This window comes from Ochotona princeps, chromosome 17 (genome assembly GCF_030435755.1).
Source record: "Ochotona princeps isolate mOchPri1 chromosome 17, mOchPri1.hap1, whole genome shotgun sequence".
Lineage (NCBI taxonomy): Eukaryota > Metazoa > Chordata > Mammalia > Lagomorpha > Ochotonidae > Ochotona > Ochotona princeps.
The window spans coordinates 21,466,804-21,477,659 of record NC_080848.1 but is presented as its reverse complement, the minus strand read 5'-3'; the positions used below and the strand labels follow the sequence as shown (position 1 = coordinate 21,477,659).

Sequence of the window (10,856 nt, the reverse complement as noted above, 5' to 3'; positions counted from 1 at the left end):
AGGGGGGAGTATGACAAAGCAAGAACTACAGCCCTCTTTAACCCCAGCCCTAGGAGGCTGAGCTTGCGACACTGCCTGTGCTCCAGCAGATAGTCTGGTGGCTGGGATTCTGCACCTGTGTGGGCACTGAGGCATCTCCCCTTACAGCCTCTAGGGCAGCGGCTGTTACCCATGCTGCTGCTAGGAGCCTCAGTTAGTGCTTGGCACACAGTAGGCGCTTAATAAACCTGTGTTAGCTGGAAGCCCACTCTCAGGTGATGAGGGAAACTCTTTGGGTCTCAGTATCATAAGACAGGAGTTGTGGGGAGAGGCCATCTCAGCCCCAAGCCTTTCCAGCCTTCTCCACTCCTTTGCAGCCCACTGGGCTCCACTTGTTGGTGGTTTTTGTGGGTCAGCTGTGAGATTACACAAACGCCACCTCTGTAGCCTCCTTTGCTGAGTGGGAGGCCCCCGTTTTGCAGAGAGGAGGAGGCCCAGAGAGAGGGGAACTGCTAAAGGGGCTATGGACTACCCACCCGCCAGGGCCTGTCTGCAGGGACCCATCGCACTGCAGTATGCAGGGAGGAATGGCAGCAGGCCGGCACAGGGGAAACCGTGCCGCAGGGAACCCCGGGCTATAAAATCACACATCTTAACAACACTCGTGTTTAGCCGTGCCCTCTTTACAAATCTAAGCACCCTCTACAGTCCTGCCTGCTTCCTCTGAGCCCATTATAGAATCTCATAGCCATGAGCCACGGGCACATCTGATACCAGACACAGTGAGAAGCAGCAGAGTAAAACATGGCCTGGAGGAGGGGGCACCAGGCAGCAAATGTAGCCTCCATCTCAACCTGTACCACTCCTCTCCAGGGAAGAGGACCCCCAAGTGGCTTTTATTGTGCCCCAGGACACCAGAGAAGATCAGGTGTGCTGAGGGGTTGCAGGCCAATCATGTCCCTTCTCCAGGCCTGGGTTGATCCCTCAGTGTGAGGTTGATTCTCATTAGTAAGGGTCAATGGAATGCTGTTGACAAGAGGGCCTTGCATACTACCCAGATGGTTCCAAAGCCGGGTTTGAGTTGCCAAAAAGGCCACCTGTGCTTCTCCCATGACCCCCAGGCCAGGCTCCACTTGTTCAGCCTTGGACTTCCTGGCAAGGCTGAGTGGGCTCCAGCTAGCAAGGGGCCAGCTGACCTTGTTGGCCGGAGCGCTAATCCTCTCCAGATGGGCTGGTGGCTCACACCGAGGGCCAGTTGCCCAGACAGAGCTGACTCAGGTCCCAATGACCATGTGTGGTCATGTGTGACCATGCACAGGCCGACACTGTCCACTCTCCTGGTTCCCTGCTCCATGCACAGTGGGCTCACTTGGGCCTCCTGGGCCCAGCTGTCTCTGGTGGCCCTCTGGCTGACTAGGGAGTTTTGAGGATGGCTCAACTCAGCAGACTCCTGAAGGCCTCTGGGTGGTGCCTCTCCCCTGCCTCCCTTGCCCCCTCCACTTCCCTCTGCGCCTGTCAGCCCTGTCACTGTGCACCTGTCCTTCCCAAAGCCTGCTTCCCACTTTCCTCCCCCTGGTGGAAGCCTGCAGAGATGCAGGCGCCAAGGAAGGAATGCACGGGAACACCTCCCATCACTGAGGGGTCACAGGAAGGCACCTGCTGTTTCTGCAGCAGCGAGCACATGGGCCAGTTTGGAGGACAATTCCAGTTGGACAGACATGCCAAATGAAAAGAGGTCTCCTTCCCTAGGCCAGCATGTGTCAAAGCAGGGGAATGGACATATAACCTTCTGCAGGGACACCTTGCCAAGGGCTACTCCCATCATGCACCAGGCTGTGCACCCATGTCACCTCCCTGAGAAAAATAAAAGCATCTCCTCTTTCTCCAGCTCCAAATGAGGGAAAGGCAGCAGGGAGGGGTGTGATAATGTGGGGCCAGCTTTCTTACCAACCCCTTGTTGGCTGCTGTAGTCAGTTTGGGGCCCTAATCCTGATTTTACTCAGGCTACAGTGAACACACAGGCCTGTCTGCTGACCTCGTTCTTCATGGTGAGCGAAGAATGGAAGAAGGCAGAGGAGTCAGCTGGGCACTCCCAGAAGAAGTGGACCTAGGACCTCAGTGCCAGGATAGAGCCCAAGGCCAATCTTGCAAATGAGGCCAAGGCCTTATGGTTACCGTGGGATGCTGTTAGGTTTATTCCAGGGAGAGTGGGTGCCCACGGTAGAAGGAGGGAAGGCAGTGAGAATGGCGCAAGTCACCTGATGGCAGGGTGCCCAGGGAGGCCACAGGTGCTGCAGAGCCTGACAAAGCCTCAGTCTATGGTCAGTGGGGAGCTCTGCCTTCCACTCCTTGCTTGGGGACCGGCACGGTCACTGATGCAGCAGCTTGCGCAGTTCACAGGGGTCAGTGACAGGCATGGAGCAGGCCTGGTTCTCACATACATAGGCTGTGGCCCGGTCTTCTAGCCGCCGCAGGGTACTCAGGAACGGCAGTTGGCGAGACAGGAAGCTTGAAGGGTCCCCATCGGCCAGAATCAGTACCTGGGGCAAAGGCAGAGCAGAATAGATCAACTGATAAGGAGGCAGGGTGCTGCGAGGGTATGGAGAATGCTGGGGGCAGGCTCCTGGGGCTGGTTGGTACCTTGTTGGGGATATAGATGGAGTGGACGCACTGCAACAGAGCCTTGGTATCCTTGGCTTGGGGGTCCCCACAGATCACGATCTGGTGACAGCAGCAAGATCAGTCCAGTGCCCGGTGGATGGGCAGGGAGACCAACCCCAGACCCACTAGCAGGACTGCCCCCTCCTCCCTCGGCATACCCTACATCCTAAGAAGGAACAGGGAGATTCCTCTCTGCATCTAGGAGGCTATTTCACACATACACAATCATACCCCAACAGGCAGCGTCCTGCCCAGCAGCACAAATTCAGGAAGACACACGCCCAGGAGACCTGACACTCTGGAAGTCATCACACCCAGGGACCTGGCCACAGGGAGATGGAGCAGTCACACATGTGTGCCCATGCAGAGGCAGACACCACACCTATGAGCACCAGGCACAGGTAGATATGCAAATACAGGCAAGCCAACTGGTAGATGGGCACGCACCTGCAGACAGGCCAACACCTGCCTCAGCACACACCTACACGGGCAGGTGCATGGGCACATATGCAAATGCACACACTGCAGCGGCACCCTCAGGGACTGTGACACTGACACGGACACATGGAGCCTTACAGAGAAATCTTTTACAAGTGCCTGCCTCCTGCCCGCCCAACACAGGGACAGTCACACAGGCACCTGTCTGGGTAGGGAGCAGGTCTACATACACACATACAGAACTGACCTCTGGAGACAGCCCCAAGGCACCCCCACAATTCTCACCACCCACCATTCTCACTGTGGCCCCAGCTCCATGCCCCTTTGCCCAGGATCCCCACCTGCTTGAGTGTTTGCTGATGGGCTGAGAGGGCACGAACCATCTCGGGCAATGCCACGGGCACCCGGCGCATGCGCTCAGAGAAGGCAGTCAACAGGCACACACACTTGTCCATCCAGTCTTTGTGGCCTGTGAAGCCATGCAGCCGGAGCAGGTTGTGGGCTGACACAGAGTTGGCACTGGGCTCTGCACCATCCTGATCTGTGGGAAGTAGGGGACAGCTGGTGAAGGGAGGGTCACTGGATCCCAGGCCCTGCCCTAGGGCTGTGAAGTGGCAACACCATCCCTTATAGTCAGAGAGCACTTATAACGTGCCAGGACTGCCCCAGACCTCTGGGGCTGCCACAGCGATAGGAAGCCCTGTTTTTAAGGAGTTGGGATGAGACATCCAGGCCAGACAGGAACAGGCATGTAAAGATGACTCTGGGTTCCCTATGGCACTTGCCAGTTCAGCTTTGTGTGGCATGCATGCTTTCCCACTATCACTGCCTATCACTCGTCTCTCCTACCATGCAGGCAGCTCCCCGAGGGCAGTAATTGGGATCAGTTTCTGGGAGTGCAGCTACTGTGCCAAGTGTGCGCACACAACAGCTGGCTCATCTGTACACAGAGCCTGTCAGCCACTACCAACGTTGGGTTCATGTGGCATATTAGGAGCCTGAAGCTCGGGAATATCCTGTGACCTGCCCAAAGTCACACAGTTGGCTAGCAAGCAGCAGACTATGAAGCCACAGGACCCCAACCTTGGCTTCTCTTCTGCCACCATAGGAAGAGACCATCCACAACCCCATGGGGTCCAGGAGAGCCCAGGCCTGCCTTGCACCTGCCACTGACCATCCTTCAGGCGCAGGGGCAGCCCAGCCCCCAACTCGGCCTCACTGCAGAAGTAGCCACCACCCTGGGTGTCCCAGAAGAGCCTGTCCTGGGTGTCCTGCAGCCGCAGAGCCCACTCGAGCCACGAGCTCTCCTGTGAGGCCTCGTACAGGTCCAGCAGGCCTCGTACCACGAAAGCGTAGTCCTCCAGGAAGCCCCAGCAGGGTGGGTTGCTGGCAGAGGGGGAAAATGGGTCCAGGGGAAAAGGGGTGTCACACAGGGTTCCCTTCAACACACTCCTCCAAGGAACCGCCAATCCATCTGCTGGGGTCCTGCTAGCCCATTTCCCAGACCAGTAAATAAGCCCCACGAGGCTCAGCATTCAAGAATGTGTAGCATATCCAGTCATGGATGGAGACCACCAGAAAGAAGAAGCTACCACCACCCCACTGTCAACTGTCTGCCCAGTGTCTACCTGTGCTCCACAGCACCCCCAGAGCCAGCATAGCAGGTCCGTTTCAGGCGGCCACTGGCCACATCGAACATGTGCCGCTTGAGGAACTTGGCACCATTGGTGGCATGGTTAATCAGCTTGTCCATGCCCAGGATGGCTCCAGTCACTGCATAGCCCGACACCATCAGACCTGGAGGGCGGAGGCACCAGGGCAGGTGAGATGCCAGCCAGGCCCTTCCAGGGATGACTGCCCACACCTTAGGCCTCAGTGCCTCTTGGTAGTGATGAGGTGAGCAAGAGGCCCCAGGGAAGTGACTCAAACCCTCTAGGAGGCTAGAGTTGCTCATTTGGAGGTGGAGGGTAACAAATCTAACAGGGAGGGAAGCCATGGCCAGGGCTGGTGCAGAAGAGGCATAGGGAAAGGTATGTCTACCCACAGGATCAGCCCGGGACCCGATGCCCCACCATTCCAGGCAGCCAGCATCTTGCTATCGAGGTGTGGTTTGGGTCGATGTTTTCGCGCCTGAAAGAGCTTTTCCAAGCCTGCACCGAGCAGGGTCCGCACGGCTTCCACATCCAGGCCGAAGCGGGCAGCAGTCAGCTCCAGTGAGTAGCGGACGGTCAGCACATTCTGGCCTTGCAGCTCCCCGCTAGGGTCCTAAGAATGGCAGTAGCTGTGGTGGGATGGAGTCCAGCCCCACTCCTGCCCCCCCTTACTGCTCAAGGGGATTGCTGAGAGGCTAGTGGGCCTGTCATGGGACCCTCACCTGGTTGGGGCTAATGTTGCCAGCCTCGGTGAGGCCATAGTGCTTCATGAGGAGCTGGCCTGAGGTCAGTGGCTCCGTGGCGCCCTGCACCGGCTCAGGGAGCAGCTGCTGCACCTCCTTCACCGTCCACAAGTAGAAGGCGCCCTCCTTGGGCCGCAGGCCACGCTCCGGGGGCGAGTCAGCATCCTCTGCGCTGTAGAAGCCTCCGGACTGCAGAGGAGGGGAGAGGTGGCTGGACCAGCGCCAGGGGCAGACAGAGCAGGGTTGGGAGCGAGGGGACTACCCAACCCCTCCTGCCCACTGCCTCACCCGGTGGCTGAGATTCCGTGTCACATACTGCAGGATACTTTTGGCCACGTCGGAGTAGAACTCCTCACCAGAGATCTGAGCGGCAAAAGAGAGGCTGTGAAGACAGGTCCCCATCCTCCCAGGGAGGGGGCAAGGGGAGCTTAGGCAGTGGATGTTTCTGGAACAGAATTAGAGGGTGGGAAGGCCCTGGAGGGGGCAGGACCGATACTGCGGGCAACAGGGGTCACCTGGAAGGCTTGCGCATAGGCCACGGCGAGCTGTGCCTGGTCGTATAGCATCTTCTCGAAGTGGGGCACGTGCCACTGGCGGTCCGTGGAGTAGCGGTGGAAGCCCTGTGCCAGGTGCGACAGGGGGCTGGAGGCAAGGGTCTGCCTGGGCCCCATTGAACCTCAGGGGATGCCCAGCCCTCCTGCTCACCTGCCCTACATGGTCCCGGATGCCCCCATTAGCCATCATTTTCAGGGTATGCAAGGCCATCTGCTGGGCCCGAGAACCGTCCTGGGTCAGGCAATGGCTGAGCCAGTATGAGAACAGGAAGTTCAGGATCACTGTAGAGGCACCAATGACAAAGGGTAAGAGGACAGGGGCCGAGAGTTGGGGGAAGGGCAGCCAGGCTGGGGCTGGGGTCTTTGGAAAGGATGAGTTCTCAGGGCCCCAGTCAGCCCATAGCACACAAGGTCCCTGTCCCAGTCAGAGGTCGGATGACACAGCAGACCAGAAAGGTCAGAACTAGGCCAAGGCCACAGCCTAGGGTTGACCAGAAGGTCATTATCTAGGTCAAGCTCTAGGCCCCTTAAGCGGATGTCAAATCTTCACCAGATACTAACAGGCTAAGAACGAGGCAGTTGTTGGCCAAACAGGAGATGGGAGCTCTGTGACTTAGCCCAATAGGAGCCTGGGTAAGGAGGTAGGAGTGGGGATGTGGGCAATGACCTGGTGTGGGAAACTTGGGGGCCTCTGCAAATCCACCATATTCCTCATCATAGCCCTCATCCAGCTGCTGGAAGCAGCGGCTGTTCATGGTGGCGGCTGAAGGAGGCACCTGGCGGTCCCCAGTGCTGATCTCGGAGCGGGCCAGCAGGGCAGTAGTGACTCGCTGGCTGTTTTCTAGCAGGCTGTTCTGGTTCTGTTTCCACTGTATAGTGGGGAGGGGAGAGGGGCATACTCTGGGGTCATAAGGGGCTGGGGCCAGCACCCCCTAAAACCCAGCTCTCTCAGCCCCACCCCACCTGCCCACGCTCACTTGATCCCGTATTCTCAGCAACACTGTTCGGAAGCCCACACGGGTCAAGCCATCCTCAGGGGGAAAGTATGTGCCTCCAACAAAGGGTTGCAAGTTAGGAGTGAGCCACACATTCATGGGCCAGCCTCCGCCGCTGCTGGTGGCCTGGCAGAGAGAGGGACTGGTGTAAGGGAACTATGCTGGCACAGACCCTGGCACCTAGGGGAAGATGTCTCACCTGCACGAAGGTCATGTACACCTTGTCCACATCTGGCCGCTCCTCCCGGTCCACCTTGACACTGACGAAGTCCTCACTGAGCAGGCGGCCAATCTCCTCATTCTGGAACGACTCTTCCTCCATCATGTGGCACCAGTGGCAGGTGGAGTACCCCACTGCAACCGGGGTAGGAGGCCACAGCAGGTGCAGTGACAGAGCCCAGAGACCTGAGCTCCACTCTCCCAGACACCCCATGACCTACACCCTGCCACTCCTGAGCTGTTACCTGAGAGGAAGATGGGCTTGTTTTCCTTCCTGGCCTTGTCAAAAGCTTCCTGTCCCCAGGGGTACCTAAGCCCAGGGAGGGGGTTTAATTACTCAGCCAGCAGCCCCTGGTACCCCAGCCATTCTGGGGATGGCCTAGGGAGGGAGACTCACCAGTCCACAGGATTATAGGCATGCTGCAGGAGGTACGGTGACTTCTCATTAATCAGGCGGTTGGGGGTCTTCTGGGGCACCGAAGGGGTACTGCTGGGCCGGCTTCCCTTCCCTCCAGCAGGCATCGACGTGGAACTACTGACCGATGAGCTTCGGTCCTTGTCCCGGGAGGAGCTACCCCTGGCATGGGCAGGTGGGTCACGCAGGCGGGGGCCTCCGGCACCTGCTCCCAGGTCCACCCCCGAGTGCACTGCCCTCCGCCCAGCCCTCGACCCCGCCCACCTTTCTGAACCACGGGGGAGACTGTGGCCTTTGTGCTCCCCCTTGGGTTTTGGGGGGGATGAGGTCAGGTGGCTCATTGGGGGCTCCCTGCCAGGTTCGTCTCCCCAACCTTTCGGACCCGGTGCTGGGAGGGATCACTGTGAGGTCAGGGCGGGTCACAATGGACAGAATGGTCCTGGGAGCTCCATTCTCTCCCTGGAAGCTGCCCCTCCCCAGGGTGCCTGCACCTGCCAGCCACTACTGCCTGTGTCCAGACTGGTCAGGAAGACTGGTGTCTGGCACTGGGGCATGTGAGGCAGACAGAGGGGACCTCCTCACTCAACACCCTTCTGTTGGGCACTTTTGTGGTGTCTGCTAATATCAGCCAGAGGACACCAGGCAGGAAGTGCAGCCCAAGCGGGTGGCTGCACTAGGGTGCAGGCCTAAATAACGACTGGTCTGCAGCAATGAAGTGACTGGCCCTAAGCCTGGTTGGTCTTTAGCCCAGCCTGGGGTCTCACTCAAGGCCTGCACCAGAACCGGCCTGCGGAGAACTAGCTGTGTAACCTGAAGGAGGAGCCAGGTCGCTCATGGAAACAGATGGAGAGGCGCAGGGGGGCGACCAGGGCATGCAGGAGCTGTGGGGGTAGTCCCTGGAGATCGGTGTGAACCCCCGCCCCTCCACGGAGGAACGGCTATGGCGTGATGGCGGGTGGAGTTTCCGCCCCTCTTAGGCCCAGGGCGCGCCCCGGCGGCAGGCTCGCCCTCCCACCCGTACCTACGACTCGCAGTGAGGCCCAGCCCGGCGCGGGGCAACAGTTGGCAGTGGCGCAGCCAGACTCGCGCGCCCAGCATGGCTGCTCCGGAGCCGTGGGCCCGGCCGCCACGGACGCGGAAGGAGGGCGTGAAGCTGCGAGGGGCGGGCGGGGCACCGATAGAGCCGTGGGCGGGTCCTGGCCAGACGCCGGTCCCGTGGTCGGTCTCCGAGCGCCGCCAGGTGGCCAAATCCAAAACTACAGCTTAGGGAGAGGACTTGGGGTTGCACAAAATTGGGTTGCACTCAACTTGATAGCCCCATGATGGGAAAGTCAAGGGTTAGGAGATGCCAATGTCGTGGAAACCACTGTCCCCTCCACACACACCCGAAAACATGCCTTGTGCAGGTGCACCTAGCTGGGAAGTTTGCCTTGGCCCAGTACCCCCGCTTTTAAGGTCTTGCTCAGTTCCTATGCTGGGAGCTGAGCCACCTTTGTGTCTCATTACATGTGAAACACTTGTATTTGCTGCACCCAGTCTGTACACCCATGTACATTTGACTGTACATGGGTGGGGAGAGAGAGACGGCTCAAAGGCCAAGAGCCACACACATGGGAAGTTGCAAACACCCACTGTGACAATTGTTGTGGGCAGGCCTCACAAGGGAGCTGATCTGGTGGAATCACATCTGTGTAGTGATCACAGGGGACAGGAGGATGGAACTGGAGGGGATGTGTTGGAGTGCTGGGGAAGCAGGGAGTGAGAACCACTTGTGCAAAGGCCCTGTGGCATGTGAGCTTGTCAGGACAAAGGAACCACAGGAGGCCACTATGGCTGTGCACAGAGTAAAGCAAAGACAGGTGACAGATGAAGCTAGGAGCGTGGGTAAGGTAGGGTAGGAGCCAAGTCTGAGATGGATATGGGAGCTATGATGAGAGGGCATATTTGGTGACAGCAGAAGGAGGCTGTTGGAGGGTTTTAGCTGAGACATTGATGAGCCAGTGGGATCTGCATTTTTTGAAAGATCCTGCCAGCTGCCCAGTGGAGAATGGGCTGGAATAGGGTCAAAGTCGGGGTAGGGGCCAGTGAGGCAGTTAGAGTGGCCCCCAACCTTCAGGGGAGACAGGGAGGCTGGCCAGGGGTGGTAGCAGTGCAGCTGCTGGGCAAGGAGTGGACCGCAGGCCAGGAGAGGGGGCAACAGCACTCAGACAGGCACTGAGCAAGACGAGAGGGCGTGACAAGGTGACTTGCAGGGCACAGGCAGCCCTGAAGCCAGGGCCGGCAAGGGGGGTGGAGCTTATGTAGTCCAGTGGGATGCACAGGGACAGGGAGCGGCCCAGGCTAGGAGGGACAGGCTGTCAGGGGAGGGGACCGTGGCCTGTGACATCAGAAGGAACCCTTGATCCCATTCGGCAGTTGCTGAGCCCTGAGGACAGAGTTGCACAGGAGAGGGGGGTGGTAAAGGGAGCCCCTGGGGTGAAGGGCCAGTTGGCTGGGGACACAGGAGGCTGCAGGCAGGCCTGGTCCCAGGTGGGGGGAGGGCTCAGAGAGAGGCTGTGAGACAAACACACTGAGCAATTGGAGACACCACACAGCATGGGAAGGTTGCTGGCGCTGTCCAGGAGCCAAGGGAGTGGAGAGCTGGCTGCCTGGGGGTGTGCTGGCAGCTGTGAAGGATCGGCACCAGCAGCAGGCAACCAGGGGGAGCTCAGAGAGCCCCAGCCTGCTCCCATTTGGGATGGAGCCTGAGCATCTGGGGATGTTGGCAGCCCTGGGAGGACTTCCTGGAGGAGGGGAGGGACAGCTCTGCACAGGGCACAGTCCAAGCCCAGGTGGGGCAGGCACAGAGGGTGGGGCTGACAGACAGCATAAAATGGAGCTGTTGTGCTCAGCCAGGCCAGGTGTATTGGCCACAGTGGGCTCAGTGCTCAGGGCAGGTCGCAGAAGGGGGTGGGCCGAGGGAGGGACACGGGAGCATGCATGCACGCACACACACACACACACGCATGTAGTGACCTCATCAGGAAGCAAGGAAACATAGGTGTAGCCAAGGTCATGGAACAGAGTCACTGATGTTTGAGTTATTAGCATTATTGCCAAGTTCAAACCAAAGAGCGTGGCCTAAACCTTGTGGGCTGGCTGCATAGCAGGTGCTCTTATCCTTCCATCATGGAACTAGGGTAAGACCCTCTCCCCCAACC

At 58.9% G+C, this 10,856-nt stretch overlaps 1 protein-coding gene across 5 annotated transcripts; it reads right to left on the bottom strand.

Moving 5' to 3' along the window:
• Positions 1-2,144: 2,144 nt before the first annotated feature.
• On the bottom strand, positions 2,145-8,831 carry SPATA20 (spermatogenesis associated 20). Of its 5 annotated transcripts, none has more exons than XM_012928680.2 (16): positions 8,678-8,831; positions 7,639-7,818; positions 7,487-7,551; positions 7,222-7,376; positions 7,005-7,148; positions 6,695-6,896; positions 6,179-6,309; positions 5,989-6,093; positions 5,762-5,836; positions 5,453-5,662; positions 5,151-5,343; positions 4,707-4,875; positions 4,253-4,464; positions 3,420-3,619; positions 2,620-2,700; positions 2,145-2,519 (listed from the first exon to the last, which is right to left on the bottom strand). In XM_012928680.2, exons 1-16 carry the CDS (start codon positions 8,752-8,754, stop codon positions 2,349-2,351), a joined length of 2,370 nt encoding a protein of 789 aa, XP_012784134.1. In that variant the 5' UTR covers positions 8,755-8,831; the 3' UTR covers positions 2,145-2,348. The 5 variants fall into 5 exon arrangements, with proteins under 5 accessions (XP_012784134.1, XP_004591110.1, XP_058531989.1 ...); XM_004591053.3 differs by lacking the exon at positions 8,678-8,831 and adding an exon at positions 7,921-8,450; XM_058676006.1 differs by lacking the exon at positions 8,678-8,831 and having other exon boundaries at positions 7,639-8,450.
• Positions 8,832-10,856: the final 2,025 nt, after the last annotated feature.